The 24676-nt window shown below is 37.2% G+C and overlaps 2 protein-coding genes and 1 long non-coding RNA gene across 3 annotated transcripts in view; all 3 read right to left on the bottom strand.

Moving 5' to 3' along the window:
• Positions 1–7569: 7569 nt before the first annotated feature.
• On the bottom strand, positions 7570–8688 carry LOC107571832 (uncharacterized). Its single transcript, XR_001607240.1, has 3 exons — positions 8606–8688; positions 7812–7948; positions 7570–7689 (listed from the first exon to the last, which is right to left on the bottom strand). It is a non-coding gene; the product is annotated as an uncharacterized lncRNA (long non-coding RNA).
• An 8765-nt stretch (positions 8689–17453) lies between these two features.
• On the bottom strand, positions 17454–18772 carry LOC107571823 (uncharacterized). The gene is made up of 2 exons (XM_016258205.1): positions 18762–18772; positions 17454–18660 (listed from the first exon to the last, which is right to left on the bottom strand). Exons 1-2 carry the CDS (start codon positions 18770–18772, stop codon positions 17976–17978), a joined length of 696 nt encoding a protein of 231 aa, XP_016113691.1. The 3' UTR covers positions 17454–17975.
• Positions 18773–19490: 718 nt separating this feature from the next.
• LOC107571822 (uncharacterized) overlaps positions 19491–24676 on the bottom strand; it is a 16737-nt gene continuing 11551 nt past the window's right edge. The window contains exons 2-5 of the mRNA XM_016258204.1: positions 21790–21852; positions 21643–21706; positions 21092–21274; positions 19491–20175 (exon numbers count right to left, since the gene is read on the bottom strand). Coding sequence (XP_016113690.1) covers positions 19491–20175; positions 21092–21274; positions 21643–21706; positions 21790–21852 — 995 coding nt within the window. The remainder of the gene's footprint in view (positions 20176–21091; positions 21275–21642; positions 21707–21789; positions 21853–24676) is intronic.

Here is a 24676-nt window from a genome sequence, read left to right as displayed (position 1 = left end):
TAAATCCTTGAAAAAAGGCTAGACTAGATTAGTTTTGACTGTGCAGAGTTCTGTATGATGTTCTACAATATGAACTTAAGAAGAGGCTTCTCTAGTTCTGTGTAATATTATAGAGCGACACGAAGGTAAGCGCATTATTGTTGTTGTTTGTTTTTTAATTGTCGGATTATAATTCAGAATGTATCAATGAATGACACAGTTTTGACTGTCATGGTGTGCGCATGAACGAGTGTGAAATACCTGCTAATTACGTTGCTGTTTCCCATCACTTATATTGGGCACTTTGTGCATTTAAACTGGATTATTCTGGCTGCTGACATTGAAAATCATGCATTTCTTGATTGCCGTTTTGACCGTGTCTGCTTGCATATTTTATTCATGTTCGGTAGCCTAATTCTCTTTAATGTAGGCTATTTGCCCCGATTCGATCCGTTTACCTGGGCAATTTATCTAACGTTATATTTATATTATTTTGTCGTCAATATTTAGTTTTAAGGGGTTAAAAATGGCCCTTATCACCCTTGATTTACATATTCTAGAACATCATTTTGACAGTTAAAGTTTTGGGCGGTTTTTGTGAGCTTTTGGGCTGAAATCGTGCAACTCCAAACAATCAGTCGCTGCTCATTCATTCATTCACAGCAAGATGTGGAGTCACAGGCTGACAGAACTTATAAAGGACAACATCAACATACCCCTCCCTTCCTTAAGATCAGTGTACTAACATTTAAATGTATCACTTGATACAATGCACTGTGCATTGTGTAAATACGTTTCTACACTGTAAAAAATAAAAGTATCATCAAAATGATAAACCATCTAAAATTACACTGCTAACTATACCCCTTAAACCTACCCATACCGTGGAACCTGTGCCAGCCTTACCCAAATCACACCTCAGTGGCATCAAATGTAAAAAAATTTATAAAAATAAAAGGGGTAAAAAAAATTCTCCCCATATGCACATAGTTGTTAAAGACACCTAATATGAAGTGGGACTGATGATTATGATTGTACTATATTATTAGTAGTACCATTAGTATTAAGCTAGTAGTAAAAGCATAATCTCAGTGCTAACTAATGTGTTTAAAGGATGGATACTACCTCCAAGTGAGTAAAAAAAAAACTAACTCATAATATGCATATAATAAAAGCACTATTTAAATTAATATAAAGTATAAATTAAATTGTAAGCACATTTTTTGCAATCCAAATTCAATTCAATTTGATCAAATGATTGAACTTTGAAGTGTGACATCTTCCTTCAGGTCCAGTTGATGTGTGTGGGTCTACTGAGCTGCCGGCTGGTCATCGGGACATCATCTGAGCACCTAGAAATGGACATTCCACTTGACAAAAAATATGCAGAAGCTCATGTGCAACAGCTACAGAAATGTTACTTTTTACACATGCTGCCAGCATTAGTTGATGATTTTGCTGATAAGAACGAAGATAAATCTGTGCAAGACATACCTGCAGCTTTTAAACAAGTAGAGGATGAGGAATGCGGTACACAGTATACAAACATACCAATACAATGCAAATAAGTTTCATCAGTTTATTTCTTAAGCAACATGAGGATGAAATACATGAAAGAATCCTGTAAATATTTTTACTGTCTGCATAGTGTACAAAAACAACATGTATTAATAACATGTATCTTGTTAATGACATTAAACTATAAGCACATGCAGTTTAAGTGATGATAAATGTTCATCTATGTGCTTGAGATAAGCTCCCCTCATTTTATCAAACTCTGGGACCAAATTAATAGGCTAGTCTGTGAGAGAATCTTGCACACCTTTAGCCGCCTTATTGCCCGTTCAACGTGAATGCGGGCATGAGCAATGCGTCGCGTGTGGGTGACTTCCTCATTAGTCAGCTGGCACTGCTTGCGTGTAAATGCTGGCATAACTAAATTCACCTTGCGTTCCTCCAATAAGTCCCTGATCGTGAATCCACGGTCCGCCATCACCTCATCTCCGGGCCTCAAGCAGTCCAGAAACCCTGAGTTCTGAGCAATGTACCCGTCGCTACATTTGCCACCATAAGCCTGAAATAAACATGACTAATCCAGATGGAGAAGTTGCTACCAGATACTTCAGAGTATTGCTGGCATAATAGTGACTGAATGATTCACTTCTTGAATCGAGATGTTTAGCCTTCTGTAGAACAGTTTCTGTGCAGTCAATTATACACGTAGTGTTTGGAAAATGATCTTTAAAAGCCTCTGGCAGAGTGGCCTTGGTGGTTTCACGGGGCAGCCATGGAATAAGATCCTTGGTATGCTTGTACAAAACATCTATCCAAAATTTCACCGTTTTGCTGACTTGACCAGCAATGACAAAGTTCTGTCTGAGTTCCATAAGTGTCATTTATGATCCATATGTGGATTTTGTTCCACATCCATGTTTCAAGCTCACCTACAGGTAACAGAACAATTGCACACTGAGAATTCAATAAGAGTTGTTGCTGTGGTTGTTTAACAAAATAAGAAAAAGTTATAACCTTAAAATATATTTCTGGCTTTGTCTTTGTAATATATATATTACACATAAATGACTAATAGCTACGCAAATTATCACAGGAATTAGTCATTCATGTGTAATGTATTTTACCATAAGATACATTTGAGTAATGTATTGTGTGTGTGGTCATAGGATGGCACACTATATTAAATTTGCAAATTAATATAGATAAAACACAGAAAAAAATGCATGCTACAAATGCATAATGCGTGTAATTTAAATGAATACATGTAACTGATAGATAAAACTAATTTGGTAGTCACTTTTCAATACAGTATGAAAAGAATGAGTACTGCAGAAATGAGCAAGGAAATCATGCACATTTGTGATAAGCTAGCTAGCTAGCCAGTAAGTATAAACGACCCTTTTCTGTTATTCATGTTTTCCAGTCAAACACAGAAATCTGTGTACCGCTTAGTGAGTAAAGTTCCCTGTTGATAATGAACTGTCTCTTTTCTGGAGGCTTCTTATAACCGAGGAAAAGAGTAGGGTATGGGTTGTCCTCTGTCTGGTTTTTTTCCACAAAGTGAAAAGAGCATACGTAAAGTGTTTTGGGGGGCTTCTTTAAGTTCAGGTTTTTGAGCCAGTTTCGCTTAGCTTCGTCTTCTATAGGAAGGCGATGAAAACTGTACCCTCTCTCGCAAGTGCATTCCGAATCCTTTCTGTTCTAAATGATATGACAGTCTACGAACTATTACCTTTTCCATCCATTTACACAGGTGAGATGTTAACGCTATAGGCCTGTAATTCCCTGCATTGTCTGGGGTTTTACCAGGCTAAATATCAGAGCACTTTTCCAGTTATGAGGCAATTTGCCTTCTCTCCATATCTTATTAAACAGCATTCGTATAATTTCCATAAATTCGTCTGGTAATTGTCTAAACATAGCATAACACAGTTGGTCTTGCCCTGGAGCCGTATAACCACTTTTCTCTAAGGCCATTTTCAACTCATGCTTTGTGAATTCCATGCCTGGTGTTGATCCGTCAGTGTCCTTTTTCCTGAATACATCAGAACATTTCCTAATAATACCCTCTTTCCGTTGCTTATGCACTACATCTAAGTGACTTCCACTATGAATACTTGCAAACTTCCTACCTAATAAATCAGCTTTCTCCTTGTTTGTTATTGCCAAGTATTCTCCATCTACCAACACAGGGATTTTAACAGATTTCCTTTTGCCAGTCATCTTTTTAATCATTGACCATACATCATGCAGATCTATTTCTCTACCAATAGCTGAACAGAACTGTCTCCATGCATACTTCTTTGATTACTTAATTATTTTCCGTGCCTTAGCTTTCTTTCTTTGGTAATCAATCAAATTTTCTTGACTCAAATGCTTCCTTAGGACTCTAAATGCACAATTTATTTCTTTTATTGCATTTTTACATTCACTATTCCACCATGGAACCATTTTCCTTTTTCCATTCACTATGCTTTTTTAAGTTGATGCAGCATTAATAATTGAACACATCACTGCACTAGTACAGCTATCTACATCTCCTTCCATTGATATAGTTTCAGCAGATTCCTTGCAGCATACTCTAAATTTCTCCCATTCAGCTTTAGAAAAACACCATCTCTCTATTCTGTAACCTTTCTGTACATGTAGTTCAAAATTAATTGTGCATATTATCATATCGTGATCACTCCCTGTGTTAATGTTATTCAGTATTTTCCATTCACATGAATTGCTCATATTTCCAGAGACTAAGGTAAGGTCTAGGCATGATACTAAGTTTCATGTAGCATCTACCCTAGTGCCACTTCCATCATTAAGACAAACAAGTGATCTCTCATCCATTAATTCTTCAACTAATTCTCAATTTTTATCTGTGTGATTACTTCCCCATAGATTATTATGTGCATTAAAATCTCTGCACCATATTTCTCTTCTGTTAACACTTGGTATAATGTCTTGAGATTGTAGCATCTACCCTAGTACCACTTCCATCATTAAGACAAACAAGTGATCTCTCATCCATTAATTCTTCAACTAATTCTCCATTTTTATCTGTGTGGTTACTTCCCCATAGATTATTATGTGCATTAATGCACTTGGTATAATGTCTTGAGATATTTGCATTGATAACTTCTTGCATGGATTGTAAAAATGTACTGGTTTTATGTTTCCTCTGGGACTACATATTTCTATAACTACACATTCATATTCATTTTGAACATTTATCCTTCTATATGCTAGATTATCTTTAATGAATGTTAGACATCCTCCACCTTGTGATCCAATTCTATCACATCTAACAGAACCATACCCTGGCGAGACAAATTCCAAGTGTGGTCTTAACCATGACTCTTGAATACAAATAATTGATTGAATTGAGTGATTATTTCTGTTTGCTTTTGATTTTCTGTAAAAGACGGAATCTTCCCACAGGCAGGTTTGTGTTACTTGCTACACGAGTATCTTTAGATCTAGCTAGTTCACTTTCCTTAACCTTTTTAACTGCATCAGCATATGTCACTTGATTTATTATCTTGTACTTCTGTAGCTCTCTAGCTTGTCTTTGAACAGGACATCCTCCAAAAGCAGCACTATGTTCTCCTCCACAGCTGCAGCATCTGGTCTTTGCATCTTTATCACATTTGCCATATTCATGTTCCCCCCCACATCAGCCATGATATTTGCATCACTGTACAGTTGTTACTAATCCGTCGTCCAAAACACTGTTTGAAAAACGCACACTAATAACAAGCTTGCAGTCACAGTTTCAGAGCGGGTCTCTGCGCAACTTCTGGTCTGAGCGTGCTGTCCGGAAGCAGACCCTCCAGCTCTGGAATAGAGCGATACCGAGTTAATGAACTGGAGTGAGGTATGAGCTGACTTCTGAAGCTTTCATATTCTTCATAATCTGTGTGGTGCTTAGTTGAAAGCAGCTGAATATTAATAAGTGCTGATATTTGCCCATAAACCTATTTTCCAGCTGCGTTTTACTTTTATATGCACACATTTTCTAACCTTATTAGATGTATGCATCTTTTTACTATTAGAGTTTCATTAATCAATACTTTTAGAATGAGTCACATTTATTTATAAAGTGCTTTATACACAGCAAAATTGCCAGAGTTAATTCAACTCTATGAGAGTTCATTTTAACACTTTACTGGTGTATATATAATCCACACTGGCCCGAGTTAAATTAACACTTTTGAAAGTATTAATAAAGTAACAGACTCAAGAGTTAAACATTTCATTCTTCCCTATCATTAATTATTCACAAACTTTATATATAACCACAATATGCACTGTTCTAATCATACATTATAAAACAATTAAAGACTTAATTAATTTTTAATTTAGGTCCAGAGTTAAATAATTGCATAAATAAACCAATACAAAACAACAACATATACTTTCACATTTCATTTTTAATGAAACACTGAATGCAATGCATTTTGATGTGTGGAAAGCTTTGTAACATTTTTTAACTCATGTACAGAAAAACATTTTGTTTGTTTTTTTGTTTAAAAAAATGAATAATTAAAACACTGCCTAAACAAAACAATGAAAAGGCACAACATATGTATCCTCATTTGGTCCATATGCATTTTGAATGTTATAGGGCTTATAATGCTTAAGATCATCAGCTTTCACAACAGCATCAAACTCATTTCCATCAACAACTCTGAATGCATAACAATGCTCACTGAAGAGCTCTGTAACAACATTTTCACCCAACACAAGAATGTTGGTAATTTTACAGAATACTGGCATCTCATGCTTTATCTCTGTGCATATGGCAAGACCAGGTCTATACTCAGTGCCATCAAGTTTAGTCCAACTGGTAGAATAAATGTCTGTCTGTACTGGGATTTGCAAAGCACTTGCCAAGCCTTCACCATTTTCATAGTCACTTAGAGAGAAATAGTTCATTGGTCCAAATTCTTTCTGCTGTAAACAGAGCGTTTCCCAGTGGATTCCTATTGCCATTTGATGTTTTTTCGCAAATCGTCTTTAGAAAGAACTGGATCACTTTCATCATCTAAACGAGGTTCCTTGTCTGAGAGTTCAGACTGTACTGTATCTGACTGGGACGAAAAACTGAACAAGGAACATGAATTTTGTCCAAATGTTTTCTAAACCCAGAGTATGTGGAAAACTGCTTTCGGCAATGTTGTTGACTGCAAACATGTCTACACTTAGAAGTGGGATAGGAGCCATGTTCACACTTCAAATGTGAAATCAGTGAATGGGCATCGGCATACAACCCTTCACATCTAAAGCAGAGCAACATTTTTTCAAGATTTCAGCTCAGGTGCTATTCAGCAGTTTAGCTCGCAGTTCTTTCACTCTTGGTGACTTTTGTTTTTCCAACATCTATGTTATAAACCGGGGTCTGCAGGAAAGTGTAGAAGTTGATGAGAGCATTGTCGTAGGATATGTTAAAGATGTAGTGTACTTTGAAGAGCTCATCCAAAGCACCCAAAGAACCAGCCGTCTGACAAAGGATAAGCTTGTTATCCAGAGCAATGTAGTAGCTGTCAATCATGTCTTGACTCCTCCCCATGGCTAGAAGATATGGTTGATGACTTTGGCTTTTCTCCAGGTGCTCATCAATGCTGCAGCATGACTACAAAGCTGAAAAACAAACAAGTCACCCTTCCAATTTCAGTCTTTTAAAACATTTTACAGGTAACATAATAGACCTAAAAAATGAAACGCTTGGTAATCTTATAAAATCGCATTTTTCAGACTATACATTGTTTGTCTTTTGAAACAAACTGCAACATATATTCCAAAGCATTGCTGGTTTGCCAGTGTTGTTCAATGCAACCCTGAACACTCAAAATAGAGAACACAAACGCATGCCCCCTTCCAAAAAAAACCCCCTTCTACTTTTCTGATGGCAAACTTCACAAGATACGACCTCGGTACATTAATCAATGGTTTCTGTAGGGGGACAGGACCATTTTATATTCATACATCTAAATCTATAGCAGGTGAAATGAGTCACAAAGTCGTGGGAATTTTAGCGATGAGGATTTTACTTATCAATCAATTCCTTCAAGTAAAAACATTTGATAATTTCATGGAAAAAGTCTGACATATCCCTTCTTGGAAAATGGGTCTTTCAATGATGGAAACAAAGTCACAATTCCAAGGGCATACTGCTCTCTCTGCTTCTGGGTTGGAATCCTCCTACCAAAAATAAATGTCTTACATTTAGATTATACATTTATGTCTCAGCCTTAATTATTAGGTGAATAAAAAACATTTAAAAAATGACAATCAATTATCTTAAATGTGAAAATGTAGCTTACCCATGCCTCTCTGTCATGTGCCCCACCAGTATGTTAACAAGCGCTCTTCTCATTTCATTTGACAAGGTATCGGTGGCCATGTACTCTTCAAGGACTTCATCTCCTTTTGATTTTTCTTTCAAGGCAGCTAGCACCATCTAAGTTAAAACAATAAAAGAATAGTTTGCTCCTATATCATTCTTAGGCCTGTCACAATAAATACTTTTTGGTGCTACATATTGTCCCAGAAATCAATTGTGATAAATGATATTACTGACTTTTTTTCATTAGTTAGTCTATTTTAACATGATTATACAAATATTACACTAATTACACAAGCACAAAGTGGAAGAAACGGTATCACAGACAAACACAGATAACAGTATTTTACATTGTTAAAAGAGCTTTTTTTTCTTGCATGTCAATAATTTGTAAATAACACTACATGTTTCAAAATATCTTTTTATTGTGTTTAGGGGTTGTGACGATATTTCGCAGTACGAGAATACTTTCAAATGCTCATAATTTCAAATAAGATAAAAACAAGGACACTTACATTCATTTATGAAATCTGTAAAAGATACACTAATTACACAAGCACAAAGTGGAAGAAACGGTATCACAGACAAACACAGATAACAGTATTTTACATTGTTAAAAGAGCTTTTTTTTCTTGCATGTCAATAATTTGTAAATAACACTACATGTTTCAAAATATCTTTTTATTGTGTTTAGGGGTTGTGACGATATTTCGCAGTACGAGAATACTTTCAAATGCTCATAATTTCAAATAAGATAAAAACAAGGACACTTACATTCATTTATGAAATCTGTAAAAGAGAATCCATTCTGCAACTTTATGAATTTCTTGGAGTCTTTGAATGGCACTTTCACAAACATGACGTTAGCCTAAAGGGAAAAAAGGTCTTAAAACATCTGTGTAGAGAGTCACTTTAATTATCTTTTTATTTGTCTGTGACATCATAAAATAATTTGCTATATATTTTCAGTTCTACAAGTTGTATTATTATCTGAAACCTGCTATGATTTATATTCCATAGTGACTTTTGTGATTATATAATGCATTTAACACCAAATAAGCAAAAATAAATAAATAATAATAATAATAACAATAATTTAAAAAACAAATAAAAGCACATTAAAAGTGGGCGCTTCAAGGTTTCTATAGATGCATTTCTCATGCCTCGTGTATTTGAAGGAAAATGTGTGTTGTATTACTAAAGAGAGATTATACAATCAAATGGGGACTGTTTAAACATGTCTGTTAACGTTACTCCACACTGACTTGTAATTAAAATATTTTCTCCCGGTCAGGTATCTCTGGCTCCACAACTTTGAAAACCCCTGCCTACCTACACTACACTTTACACTGAGCACTTCTTAGGACTGGGTGACAGTGATATTTTAATTATGAGATAACTGGTCGACCGTTTTAGCTGGTTAAATAAAGACTGACACCGGCCTCGCCTCTCCACATGGCGAGTCAAAGAAAATGGCATCTTCGAGAAATTTCAGGCTGTAAAGCGCGCGCAGCACGTCCTGAACGCTACACAAACTTGGCAGTTAACTTAACATTATTTACACGTACATACACACAATATTCTAAACTGTAAGTGGTTGTTTGAGTCAGCCAGCTCAAGTACGCAAGTCCATATCGAATACATTGGAACAGGCTTTTAAGACAAACGGCTAACGTTAACGTTAAACACAATGATAAACAATGATTTATCGAACTATTTCGATTTATGAAATGCTTATCTTCATGAATTAAAGAACTTAACTTACCTTCTGCGTTTTTTCCAGTTTATTTGTAACGTAGGCCGTCTTATCTGCTCTGCAGCCCGAACTGGAGAAAATGATGTACGTTATGTGGGAAAAGTTAACACTTTTAGGACAGCACGTCAAGAAAATATTGCTTTTAAATAATGAGATTATAAATGACATACTGCAAAGAAAACTCACCGTCTACATTTCCAGTAAATGAGCACTGGCCTCGTCTGCAGGGTCAGTCGAAACAAATGGCGTCCAGCGCGCGCAGCGTGCCCTCAACGCTACACAGACTTGATTTTTAACGAAATGTACAAAAAAAAAATTATAATAATTACACTGACCTATTAAATAGCTTTGTTAGTTTTTTCAATCAACCAGGTCAAGTATTAAAGTCCATATCAAATCAATTTGAACAGTACAGCTAAACCCAATCGAAAACAATGATTTACATAACTTTATGAAATACATTACTTACTTTATGCACTTCTCCAATTATAAATGTATAATAATGTATGCTTCCAGTTAAAACACATATGCTTATCGCTCTGAGTGGCGATTCAAATAAAATGGCGTCAGCGAGAAGAGTTTGGCTTGTAGAAGCCCGCACCACGTACGTAAATGTCCCGGCTGTGTAATCACACTACCAGTGTTAATGAGGTCAGACTCTCAGTAGCTTCACCAGTCAGAGTATCCCTTTTACACCATCCGTGTTAATTCAACACCATAACATTAACACTTTACTCTAAAGCACCTTAACACCAGGATTTTAACTCTGCTGATTTTGCTGTGTACAATACAGAATCTTTCAAAGCAGCTTCACACTAATGGTGCAATGTAATGCAAAAATGTATTCAAATCTGTTCAAGTTTTGTTCTCATCCAAAGCCAGTGCAGCCAAATCAATAATATTACTGAATATGAATTGTGTTCTGTGCCCCCAACTTAGCAGGCCAAAGGCAACAGTGTGAAAAAAACCAAACTCCATCAGATGACAGAAACAAAGAAAGAAAATCTTTGGCAGAAACCAGATTCAGTCAGGCACCAGTTGTCTTCTGATCAAATGAACAAACACAGTGATGTATGACTGAATCAGATTTGTGAATGGATGGACATCACTCATTTTCATATCCAAGAGAACGCTGCATCAAAGGCAGCACTAAGGTCCAGTAACACTAACACAGAGTCACAAGCACGATCAGAAGGAAACGGACTGAACCCTGACTGGAATTCAGCGCAGATATCTTTCCAAGAAGGAACAAAGTTGTGGAGATACCAGTTTTATAGTATTTTTAATAGAAATTAGAGATTTGGAATCGGTCTGTAGTGAACTCATTTTGGAAGTGGAACAATTTTTGCTCAGAAATTGCTAGTAAATGTCACTATTAATTACAAAGGGGGTAATTGAGAATGAATGGGGGAAAGTCACGTGAGAGTGATGCGAAACAGTCTGAATAAGCATTATAATGACGTTAATAGGTAGACTATTTTTTAAAAAAAGAATGTAAACAACTCACACAATTATATATATATATATATATAAATATCTCTGAACTTTTCATAGTTATTAAATTAATTTTTGAGAAATGGACAATTCATTTTGGTTTTTCTCTTCTCACTTTTTTTGTGATTTGCTACTGAATGTAACTGGTGATTTTACAATTTATATTCATTTGTGTAAAAAAAAAACATATAAGCTAATTGTGGTTAAAAGTGTACATCCGAGTTGCACCAGTGTTACATTAGCTATATTAGCGAAAGGAAAGAGAAGAATCTAAACCAGTTCCAGCATTCAACTTAGTTCTGAATAGTAAAAAATAATGGTGTGCAGGACGCCGTGAGCCCTGAGACTGTAGTTTTTAAATGCTTGGACTAAGAATAAACGTATTCTCAACGGAAATGCACCCGGGAACAGTTACGTCTTAAATATCCAAGACATGCTAACACAGTTTTCTGTAAAACCACTTTGAAACTACACACGCACAAACACACACACAACTGTTTTTTAATCACTTAAGACTTGTGTAAGGCTCACACGACTGGCCCAACGGAGGTATCCAACGGTGGCTGAAGGTTTCTTGCATGTTCGATCTTTTCAGTGCGCAAAGTTATTTAATTTAAGTTCAATTCTAATCTGACTCCATTTTATTATGACCTCGAATTTAGGTTGAAATGCAAATTGGTTGTTTGTCAATTTCTAATTGTTATTATTCTGACATTTGATTATTCTATTTAACTCTTTACTTTATATTTACTCGTTCATTAGGAATCTATGTCGCTCGGGTGTATCACGCCGGCTGTTTTACGTAAACCACACGATCACAAACTCTCCAGTCTGATCATTAGCCAGAGGTTATGACTAACTATTTAATGGGTCACCTCATGCTTGTCATTCTTTAAATAGCGGTTCTGTTTAGCCCCCTACAGTCACCCATGTAACAACTTAGTACTATTTATCTAGCCCCCGATAGTTATTTAACTATGAGACAATAATCAGAGGTTATGCTAGTACTATGAAATATGTTAGTATTTCAATAGTATTTTTATCTAGCCCCGATAGTTAGAAATAACTATGCACAACTTAATTAAAGCTGAGACAATAACCAGAGGTTATGGCTAGTACTATGAAATATGGCCGAACCATGCTAGTACTCCAATAGTACTTTGTCAAGCCCCCCATAGTTAATGAAACTGCATAACAACTTAATTAGAGTCAAGCCGTTAGTCAGAAATCTAGCATCTCACCTGATGTGCCCCATGCTCCATCTAACCAGAGATCTAGTATCCACTTAACCCTGGACGCAGATTTGCGGTAACATACGCCTTCACTTAATCTACTTGAGAAAATAATTTCAGAGTAAGTCAGAATAAAATCAAATGTAGCAATTTATTATCAGTCAGGTAAATATGTATTATGCCATAGCCAATTCAAAGATATCAAAGCAATACAAAACATCAAATTCTCAAAGATGAACCTAAGAGTAAGAAATGCATATCTGACTTTAGAAAGATACATAGTGAGGAGTGTAGAGACACAGAGACAAAGCTTCTGGCTACAGAATCGCCCTGAGCTTTTTGCAGTTTTCATTTAAATACCCAGACCAAGACAAACATTCTCCAAAATGGAGACAGGAACTAAAAATTTGAATTTGCATTGATCAAGTCGAGTTGACACCTTTTGGGACAGAAGGTAATTTGCATGAAAGACACTGGGATATGACACCCTCTACAGTAATCAACGTATCTCTAAACTCTTAGGATCTGTATGACCTTTTTCTAACCTTGATGGCTGTCTGTCTTATTGTTAAGAGAATGAGATCTTTTTACCAGACACACAGAGACCTTTCAAACAACATCAAACATGAGTCGGTGCATTGTTATAAACGGGTTAAGACAAGTGGTTTCGGTGATCTCTGTAGTGTCCTGAGTTTAGATGGAAATGAGGGGAGAGTGAGTAAAGGAAGTGGATAGGTGAGAAGGGACTTCTCTCACATCTTCTCTCAGTGAGATGTCGAAAAAGATGTCTGTATGTTAATGCACTGTGTGTGTAATGTCCGTCAAGCTCTGTAAATCTTACACTTACAAGTAAAATTGTGAAAATGACCCAAACACATTCATCTTGAAACGGATTCTGCTGAGCTCTTTTGAGATATGAATGCTGTTCCATGCACTTTCCATGACAGAGAGGCAAATGGAAATAACGTGTCAAATGTAGTCTGGAACAATTTACTGCAATTTTGCAACCTCAGGTGAAGAATAAAGCAAAGATGAATGTAGTTTCTCTTTATTAGATGTTTACTAGACTGTTCAGTGTATTTTCTACAACAACAGCTCCATCTGTTGGTAGAGTACAGTTATTGCACTGATAAATCAAAATATTACAGATATAACATTAAAGGGATAGTTCACCCAATAAAATAATTACCCCATGATTTACTCACCCTCAAGCCATCCTAGGTTTATATGACTTCTTCTTTCAGATGAATACAATCGGAGGTCGAGATTTTGAAGCAAAACAAAGTGCGTCCATCCATTATAAAAAGTGGTCCACATGGCTCCGGGAGGTTGATAAAGGCCTTCTGAAAATGAATCGATGCATTTGTGTAAGAATAATATCCAGATTTCAAACTTTATAAGCTATAAACTCTAGCTTCCGCTAACTGACATACGTGTGTTCACGGGGAGAGTGGAGTTCAGCGGATGACGTAGGACGCAGGCGTAGCGTAAGCTCTGGAGAGAAGTGATGAATGCAGAAGTGCAGAGGAGAGAGAAAAACCAAACACCGGAATTAGTACAAACTAGTACAATTAGTACAAAACGAGGATTTGTAAAAAAAAATTTTTAAATAAATGTCGATTTCGATATAACCCAAAAGGAGACTAGTATTCCTTTGCTGTAAACAAAACTTGGTTCTTGTGAGACTAGCATATTCTCACCGGAGCTTACTCTACGCCGACATCTTACTTCATCCGCTGAACTCTACTCTCATGTACGTGCATTCAACAGTTAGCAGAAGCTAGAGAACAAGATTTAAAAGGTTTTAAATATGGATATTATTCTTACACAAATGCATCGATTCACTTCAGGAGGCTTTTATTAACCCTCAAAAGCCATGTGGAGTAGTTTTTTTTTTCATATAATGGATACGCTTTATTGGACTTCTATTGGACTACTGAATATCAACAGCCAATCAACGTATCTCTAAACTCTTAGGATCTGTATGACCTTTTTCTAACCTTGATGGCTGTCTGTCTTATTGTTAAGAGAATGAGATCTTTTTACCAGACACACAGAGACCTTTCAAACAACATCAAACATGAGTCGGTGCATTGTTATAAACGGGTTAAGACAAGTGGTTTCGGTGATCTCTGTAGTGTCCTGAGTTTAGATGGAAATGAGGGGAGCGTGAGTAAAGGAAGTGGATAGGTGAGAAGGGACTTCTCTCACATCTTCTCTCAGTGAGATGTCGAAAAAGATGTCTGTATGTTAATGCACTGTGTGTGTAATGTCCGTCAAGCTCTGTAAATCTTACACTTACAAGTAAAATTGTGAAAATGACCCAAACACATTCATCTTGAAACGGATTCTGCTGAGCTCTTTTGAGATATGAATGCTGTTCCATGCACTTTCCATGACAGAGAGGCAAATGGAAATAACGTGTCAAATGTAGTCTGGAACAATTTACTGCAATTTTGCAACCTCAGGTGAAGAATAAAGCAAAGATGAATGTAGTTTCTCTTTATTAGATGTTTACTAGACTGTTCAGTGTATTTTCTACAACAACAGCTCCATCTGTTGGTAGAGTACAGTTATTGCACTGATAAATCAAAATATTACAGATATAACATTAAAGGGATAGTTCACCCAATAAAATAATTACCCCATGATTTACTCACCCTCAAGCCATCCTAGGTTTATATGACTTCTTCTTTCAGATGAATACAATCGGAGGTCGAGATTTTGAAGCAAAACAAAGTGCGTCCATCCATTATAAAAAGTGGTCCACATGGCTCCGGGAGGTTGATAAAGGCCTTCTGAAAATGAATCGATGCATTTGTGTAAGAATAATATCCAGATTTCAAACTTTATAAGCTATAAACTCTAGCTTCCGCTAACTGACATACGTGTGTTCACGGGAGAGTGGAGTTCAGCGGATGACGTAGGACACAGGCGTAGCGTAAGCTCTGGAGAGAAGTGATGAATGCAGAAGTGCAGAGGAGAGAGAAAAACCAAACACCGGAATTAGTACAAACTAGTACAATTAGTACAAAACGAGGATTTGTAAAAAAAAAAATTTAAATAAATGTCGATTTCGATATAAACCAAAAGGAGACTAGTATTCCTTTGCTGTAAACAAAACTTGGTTCTTGTGAGACTAGCATATTCTCACCGGAGCTTACTCTACGCCGACATCTTACTTCATCCGCTGAACTCTACTCTCATGTACGTGCATTCAACAGTTAGCAGAAGCTAGAGAACAAGATTTAAAAGGTTTTAAATATGGATATTATTCTTACACAAATGCATCGATTCACTTCAGGAGGCTTTTATTAACCCTCAAAAGCCATGTGGAGTAGTTTTTTTTTTCATATAATGGATACGCTTTATTGGACTTCTATTGGACTACTGAATATCAACAGCCAATCAATGCCATTATAAAGCTTGGAAGAGACAGGACATTTGTTAATATAACTCTGATTAAATTAGTCTGAAAGAATTACTGTAAGTCATATACACCCAGGAAGGTTTAAGGGTAAGTAAATCATGGTGTAATTTTCATTCTTGTGTGAACTATCCCTTTAATTGTTTAGATTTTATAATGCATTATCTTCTTGTCAATCCACCAGTTATCATTTAAAAATATGGGTCAATTTTATCTTTGGTTTGAACAAAAACAGCAGACGGGCTTATTGAAAATGCTAATTAATTCTCTGCCAGCAGGTGGCACTTTTGGAATGGCAGAAATATAGCAATTTTCCGGGTAACAGCAGTACACAAAGCAGTGACTTTGAAGCATGCAGTGAATTTAAGATTTCTTGAAATCATAATTAAGACTTTCTTTCTTTCTGTGATCTAGATACTGGGGTGCCTCAGGGCTCAGTTCTTGGACCACTTCTCTTCTCTGTCTACATGGCAACACTAGGTTCTGTCATTCAGAAACATGGCTTTTCATATCACTGCTACGCTGATGACACTCAACTCTACCTCTCATTCCATCCTGATGATCCGATGATAGCTGCTCGCATCTCAGCTTGTCTAACAGACATTTCTTGCTAGATGAAGGACCATCACCTCCAACTCAACCTTTCCAATACAGAACTGCTTGTGGTTCCATCAAACCCATCACTACATCACTTTTACTTTGTCCAGCTATAGGCGCAACAACGATAACTCCTTCCAGAACAGGCAGGGGCCAATTTAGTGATTTAGGGGCCACATATAAAATATAGGAATGGGGCCCTATACAGTTGCACACATTTACCTGAATCAACCTTGAGGTTCCTGTATCTGTTGTGATGCTTGCTGCTACACAACGGTGCCCCATAGCTGTGTCCAATGTTTCTACAGTTTTCATGTATGTTATAAAGGCTTTCTTTCATGTTGTAGACCATAAAGGTGAAATCACAGATGGAAATGTCAGAGTGATGTGGAGTGGCTTAGACTTGCCATGTCATAATTTTTTATCCCATCCCAGTGTGGTTAAAGTATTCACGTTTAAACATGTTATGTATTAGAGTAGATTGGACACTAGGTGGTGCTTTGGGGTATTTTTTTACTGCGTAGTTGCCTGCACTCTCCAAAGGCTGTCAAATTCTAAACTTTAAAATACATTTATTTTTAGTTATTTTAACTACAAATTTAAATGAAACTGAAAAAATATTTTAAAAAGCATGTCCGCGCTTAATATGCTTCTCGTATATGAAAAGCATTTTAGGGGGCCCTTGACTTTGTGGGGCCCAAGGCATTTGCCTACCTTTGCCTAATGGGTAAGTCCACCTCTGCAGCAAGGACCCTTCGAGTTATGCTTGATGATCAGCGGAATTTCTCAGACCACATTGTTAGAACTGCCCGGTCCTGCAGATTTGCTTCATACAACATTAAAAAGATCAGGCCCTTTCTAACGGAACATGCTACACAACTCCTTGTCCTACAAAACTCCACAACCCCAGACACACAATGGAAGTGGAACAATTGTCACTCAGAAATGGCTAATAAATGTAACAAATTACAAAGAAACGGCAAGTAACATTGAATTAAACATGACATTTTAAAGTACCAAGACTAATATAGTATATTCTTGTAAAAGTATTCTTTGTTTATTTACAGCTTTAAAAAAAAAAGAAAAAAAATGTATATATATATATATACAGTGCATAAGCGTCAAGGATCTGGATTATCATTTTGTTGGACTGTATATACACTTCCAACACACTAGGATCCTTTAGGGTTGCTTTAGGGTGTGATGCAATGAACTCTTTGCTTTTAACAGCCTACATTTTCCTGCTTTTATTGTGTTGTTTTAAAGATGCATGAGGATATTATAAATACAACATTCTTATCTCTATCTCTGTTGTATTCTTTTAACAGCCACAACCTCACATAGTACTATCTGACCCTGTTTCTACACAGCTAACATCAGCCGGTTTGGAGAAACCTGATCTGTGTGGAGGGAGCTGCCGTACTCACTGTACTCAGTTGTGTTGAAGCTGCTTTGTAAAGATGTGAGCAGAAAACCACCAAATTGTCAATATAGGCTATTTTAATATATTGCTTTTCAATTAGGCCCATCATATATAGATTTAATATGCAATTAATTCACATATAAAGTGTATTACTGGTAAAAGCAGTGTTGTGGCAAATTATAAGTAAGTTATCTTATGATGTTATGTTTGTGGGTCTATTGCTGGTTGTCTATACTCTCCTGACTAACTTGTCCAGTCTTAAGGTCATCATGTGCTGTTGTATCATCTCTGTTGTCTGTGTTAGCTGCGGGTGGGATGATAGTCTCTTCCACAGTCTGTACCACAGAAAACCTAGAGCTGCCATTAGAACCATCACCAACAATCCCCGTTGTGTTTGCACTTATTTTGTCCTGTGGTTTCTCATTTAAAGTGGCTTCATCAGTCTTCTGGTTCTCTGGGCTGCTCTCTCTCAGAGTCTCCTGTAACTGACTCCCACAGGCTTTATTTGAGTTTTCATCTAAAGCGGGTTTGGTGGGATCTGTGGGAGACGCTGCGCTCCAGCATTCAGATAACTGATCGGCGGTGCTCGACTCCTCCTTGTCCTCCACAAACACCTCCTGTCCTGCTTTAGTCTCCACAGCATTACCAGCCTTATAGAAGCCCAGCAGTGTCACACTTTTCTTGCGTTTGCTGAGGTGCGGGACTTTGCCTTTCACGGCTCCAGCTTCTTTGAACATGTTGCGGATGTTGTATTCCTCCTGAGGTTTTTTGGAAGTGTCTTTATTACCCGTCCTGCTGTCTGAGATTGTTGTGTCATTCGATGTGTTTCCAGGCTTTGGTGTAGGAAGATTCATCGAACCCTGCAGGCTGTTCCTCTTATCCATGTGAGTGACACGAAATCTGTCAATTTAGGTAAGTATAAAGATGGTATTCAGCTTGGCTATATTCTTTAAACTTGTATGCGCATAATGCACATCTTAATTATAGTCTACTATTATTACCTTCCATTCATAGATAATATAGTAGCACTTCTGAACCTACCCCTACCCCATGTAATTACCTTATATTACCTGTACTTTCTTAGGTAGGTACACTGTAAAGCGCACGTACTGTAAAATAAAGTGCAACCGATACTATTCTGTAATACTTACTGGTGTAAACAGTATCACACAGTCAAAAGTCTGGACACACTTTTCTTATTATCCTAAAACACTCATGACCATGAAGGATAATCTTTTAATGCTTGAAATTATTTTTTTAGACTAATATTAATCATGATTACCTATGAATTTATTTCCAAAACCGGGTCCGTTTTAGTGTACTTTTCATTATTATTTTGTACTGTTCTCTGAGGTCCACTTATAATGTTATCAAGATTTTTACATCAACACATATATCATAATGGAAGTAATAGACTCTGTTCTGTCCTGTTTTTACCCCCCTCATCATGTGCACAGGCAAGTGTCATCGCCAACTACTGGCCTGGCATAAATAATACAGCGTTTTTAGCTGTTCACAGATCCGTTATGACAGCACTGTCATCTGTATGCAAAACTTTTCAAATACACAAAGGAATAACTTTTCTATGTTTAGTACAATCTTTGTTGTACAAACTTACCCTAAAAAGCATCCTGGGTTCTCGTCTTTGCTGGCAGTGTGGTTAGCGTTTAGGTTTTCTCCTGACTTTATATTTGTTTTCTATGTGTTGTGTTTGACACATGACAGTTTCACTATTGCTGGTTGTCTATACTCTCCTGACTAACTTGTCCAGTCTTAAGGTCATCATGTGCTGTTGTATCATCTCTGTTGTCTGTGTTAGCTGCGGGTGGGATGATAGTCTCTTCCACAGTCTGTACCACAGAAAACCTAGAGCTGCCATTAGAACCATCACCAACAATCCCCGTTGTGTTTGCACTTATTTTGTCCTGTGGTTTCTCATTTAAAGTGGCTTCATCAGTCTTCTGGTTCTCTGGGCTGCTCTCTCTCAGAGTCTCCTGTAACTGACTCCCACAGGCTTTATTTGAGTTTTCATCTAAAGCGGGTTTGGTGGGATCTGTGGGAGACGCTGCGCTCCAGCATTCAGATAACTGATCGGCGGTGCTCGACTCCTCCTTGTCCTCCACAAACACCTCCTGTCCTGCTTTAGTCTCCACAGCATTACCAGCCTTATAGAAGCCCAGCAGTGTCACACTTTTCTTGCGTTTGCTGAGGTGCGGGACTTTGCCTTTCACGGCTCCAGCTTCTTTGAACATGTTGCGGATGTTGTATTCCTCCTGAGGTTTTTTGGAAGTGTCTTTATTACCCGTCCTGCTGTCTGAGATTGTTGTGTCATTCGATGTGTTTCCAGGCTTTGGTGTAGGAAGATTCATCGAACCCTGCAGGCTGTTCCTCTTATCCATGTGAGTGACACGAAATCTGTCAATTTAGGTAAGTATAAAGATGGTATTCAGCTTGGCTATATTCTTTAAACTTGTATGCGCATAATGCACATCTTAATTATAGTCTACTATTATTACCTTCCATTCATAGATAATATAGTAGCACTTCTGAACCTACCCCTACCCCATGTAATTACCTTATATTACCTGTACTTTCTTAGGTAGGTACACTGTAAAGCGCACGTACTGTAAAATAAAGTGCAACCGATACTATTCTGTAATACTTACTGGTGTAAACAGTATCACACAGTCAAAAGTCTGGACACACTTTTCTTATTATCCTAAAACACTCATGACCATGAAGGATAATCTTTTAATGCTTGAAATTATTTTTTTAGACTAATATTAATCATGATTACCTATGAATTTATTTCCAAAACCGGGTCCGTTTTAGTGTACTTTTCATTATTATTTTGTACTGTTCTCTGAGGTCCACTTATAATGTTATCAAGATTTTTACATCAACACATATATCATAATGGAAGTAATAGACTCTGTTCTGTCCTGTTTTTACCCCCCTCATCATGTGCACAGGCAAGTGTCATCGCCAACTACTGGCCTGGCATAAATAATACAGCGTTTTTAGCTGTTCACAGATCCGTTATGACAGCACTGTCATCTGTATGCAAAACTTTTCAAATACACAAAGGAATAACTTTTCTATGTTTAGTACAATCTTTGTTGTACAAACTTACCCTAAAAAGCATCCTGGGTTCTCGTCTTTGCTGGCAGTGTGGTTAGCGTTTAGGTTTTCTCCTGACTTTATATTTGTTTTCTATGTGTTGTGTTTGACACATGACAGTTTCATGTTTTTTGATGACTTTAGTATTGTTCTGAAGTGCAGGGCAGTAATGAAGAATGAGTGTGACTGGTAATCAGATAAAGAATCTCACCTGCCCACAGAAAACACGGTCTGCTCTCCCAGCCGGGCTCTGCTTCGAGACACTCGGCTCCTGCGGCGTGTTTTTAACACGTGACTCTGCATACAGTGAACACACGAGCTGATCTCGCCTCCCAGATGAACGGTGTGATGGTGAAGGGGAAGACCACCGACGCTATCTTTGTGACGCAAGCTGCTGAGAAGACAGAGCATTAGAGAAATAACTTCAGCCTCTACTCCTCTATTACATCTGCACCCATTCAGAGATCAGTGTGCACACTAATTCACACATTTACATGCCTTTGCTTGTCCTACATCACTGTGGGGGTATACAGGACCAATGCTGAACTCAGTACTCAATACATTCTACTTCAATATATTACAACTAAAATATTTGCAAACATACTGGAAGATCGTAAATAATCTCAGCTTGCGTCATATCAAACTACATATATGCATATATAACATAACAAAACATTTTAAACAAAACATGTCTATGAATTGGTGTTTCTCTGTTTATCAGACAAATACATATTTAAAGAGTCACAAAAATAACGATCATACCGTGGATCGAGATGTTCGCAAACATTTTGGCCAACCAGCATCTCTTTGAAAGCCTCCATATTGGCTGTAGCACAAAAATAACAGCATTTTCAACCACGGAAATCATTTAAATGCAGAACAGAACAGGGCAGAGTGAATGATCTGTACCTTCATTCTCAATGATGCATTTCAGGATTTGTTCCACTGTGTCTTGACTGTCTTCTGATTCATCTGAGGGGAAAAAAACAATTTTCTAATTTGATATAATATTTCAATTATGGTAATGATCTGCAAACAGTTTCTTCCACTATTTATGTAAATAGCATTGTAATTACAGCCACTGCAATGTTTTATTAAAGTCAAAAAGTGTTGCAATGTTCTGTGTATCAGTAAGAGAGAGTGAACCTCCTTTTGCGCAGATTCAGTCCAGTTTACTGAACAGGAAGTGTGTGTGTGTGTGTGTGTGTGTGTGTGTGCGCTAATGATATGTGATCGCTTATTCAGCTTCCTGCTTGAAGTTCTTGTATTCTAATTATCATTAGTCAAATGATGACATTTGGTGGCTTGCAGTTTGCCAGCTTCTCAAGGTCTTTCTGTGGAGATTGCTGAATTAGTCATGACACTGGATCATCTTACAGAGTGTCTCTCCTATTGAAAGCTGGAGAGCGTGAGCGAGATCCTCTGCAGAATGATTCAGCATTCTCATGACCTCCACAAGAAAACACACACTGATGACGCTGCAGGAATCGTTCTCATCCTCAGACCATCGAAACACCTAATCATCAGTGTGTTTCGCTTAGTCTGTGCTCCTAACTCCAACTCATCATTCAGACGCATGAACAAAATAAGAATTTCATATCATATCCTGCCTACAGGAATCCAATTTCCCAACATATTTATAAAAATGTCTCATCGCAGGATAACTACTCAGCTAGTGATGGTGAAATATGCGCAACAACAAGAACGGGACATTTTTTATATTCAACATATCTTTGCAAAAACCTCTATTGGCCTATACCTGCCGAATTTAATTTTATGATCGCCTACTGAATGAACTCAAATGAAAACCTTGGAAAATTACAGACAGGTACTGCATGTCAGATACAGCCCTGCTGAAAAAACCACAGAAACCATCACAGAAGTTCTAATGGTTTGCACTACAAATACCATTACAAACCATCAACTATTAACCATTAAACAATGGTTTTCTGTAGTGTGTTTTGGGACATATTCCATTAGGATTTAGTGGTTTTAACAAGCCACCAGTAGAAGGCGACCAATTACCAGTGGAGTCCCACGGGGACCATTACAGCTTCCATTAAAACCAACACAATTCCCATCATAACATCCAGGTGGATGCTGCACACTGGTGGGGGTTGAGGAGAGACCCCCCCACATGATTGTAAAGCGCTTTGGGTGTACAACAATACACAATAAAGCACTATATAAATGCATCATTCATTCATTCATTCATTCATTCATAACCAGTAAAACCATTACAAATTCTGTGATGGTGTCTATTGTAACGTACGTACTAAACGTACTACTGCGCAGCCACAAATATATATAGATATCCTCATGCATTTTGTTTTAAACTGTCCATTAAATGATTCATACTTGTATAATCTAAAGAGACAAATACACCGCACAAAAAGAGAATATTGTCAGTGCACTCAGCCAATACTTCACAGAGCAATGCACGTGACTTATATCTCACCTTCAGCTCTTTGCTGATGTCTTCTGTGACGCGCAGATGAGGACATCACATTTCATATTTTCATCACATTTCGGACTTTTAAGAAATGGCGAAGCTATATTTATTTTGAGAACAAACCCAATGGGCTGCTCTGTTCACTGCAACTCAAAGACTATATATACCGGAATTATCACAGGTGTCCTGCATGTGTGATTATTGTCATTAATAGTTCTACTCTATAACTATTAATAGCGCGTTGATACACACACACACTTAACTAAATAATGCGCTCCTCTCTCTGAGTTTTCATAGACTCGTGCCAAGATAAAGTCAGGTCAAGCAGCTGTTATTAACACAACACAGTGACACAATCAGCAGGATGTTATTGATGTGTTTCATCATGACTTTAACTGATGATTGTGGCGTGCCATTTAAATGTCTTTATCATAACGCTACATTTCTCAGGCCTAATAACCTTTAAAAGAGAGAAAGTCAGAGACCACATGGCGTAAAACAGTTCAAACGCGAAGCATATTTTTCGCCTCGAGAGCATTAATGATGCGAATGTTCTCAGGTAGTCTACTCACCAGAGCTTCTGAGCAGCAGACGAGCTTGTTATGAGGCTCTCAGGATGACACTGAGAGAGAAACAGCAGCAGCTGGACTCAGGATGCAGTCCCCTACATATTTAAAGCAAGATGACACAGACATGCTCAGCTCTCTGCAGCAGCTGCTTCACTTCTGCAAAAGATGAAAACATTCACCCAAAAACAGTTTTCTCATCATATACTGTGCATGTACACAGCCTCGTGTCGGCACAGCTGTAGATGACTTATCAAATAAACAAATCATCTGTCTCCTTATAATGTCCATACAGTGCACAAACAAACAAGCAAAATATCTAATTAACTAACTAAAATGAATTTATTTGTTTATTAATGATCGCAACAGTATGTATCAATCTTTTGGAGTTATGACAACTACCAACAAACTACACAAAGATCGAGGTACTTAATAATTTGTAGCATAAACACAAATTGGTAAGTTGATTGCTCAAACAAACACACAGATAAAAGTTGTGGTCCTGGAACCAATAAATCTATTTCAGTTCAAAACAGGTTCAACAGTTTATTTTCTTTATCCAGTCATGCTGGAAACTAGAATCCACTGCCCAATTTCCAAAGTTATCAAGACAATTTCATTAAGTAATTAACTTTATTATCATTTGTTTTTAAATAATTAACAGAAATTTGAGTTTAAATTACACACAATATTAAGTTGTAGCTAATGATCAACATTATGTCAACAGAAGTCATCAAAATAATATTTGCAACGTGAAAGGAGGTTTAATAATAAAAAA

Source organism: Sinocyclocheilus grahami, unplaced genomic scaffold (genome assembly GCF_001515645.1).
Source record: "Sinocyclocheilus grahami isolate Dianchi unplaced genomic scaffold, SAMN03320097.WGS_v1.1 scaffold1656.1, whole genome shotgun sequence".
Classification (NCBI taxonomy): Eukaryota; Metazoa; Chordata; class Actinopteri; order Cypriniformes; family Cyprinidae; genus Sinocyclocheilus; species Sinocyclocheilus grahami.
This window is presented reverse-complemented; position numbering and strand designations above follow the sequence as displayed.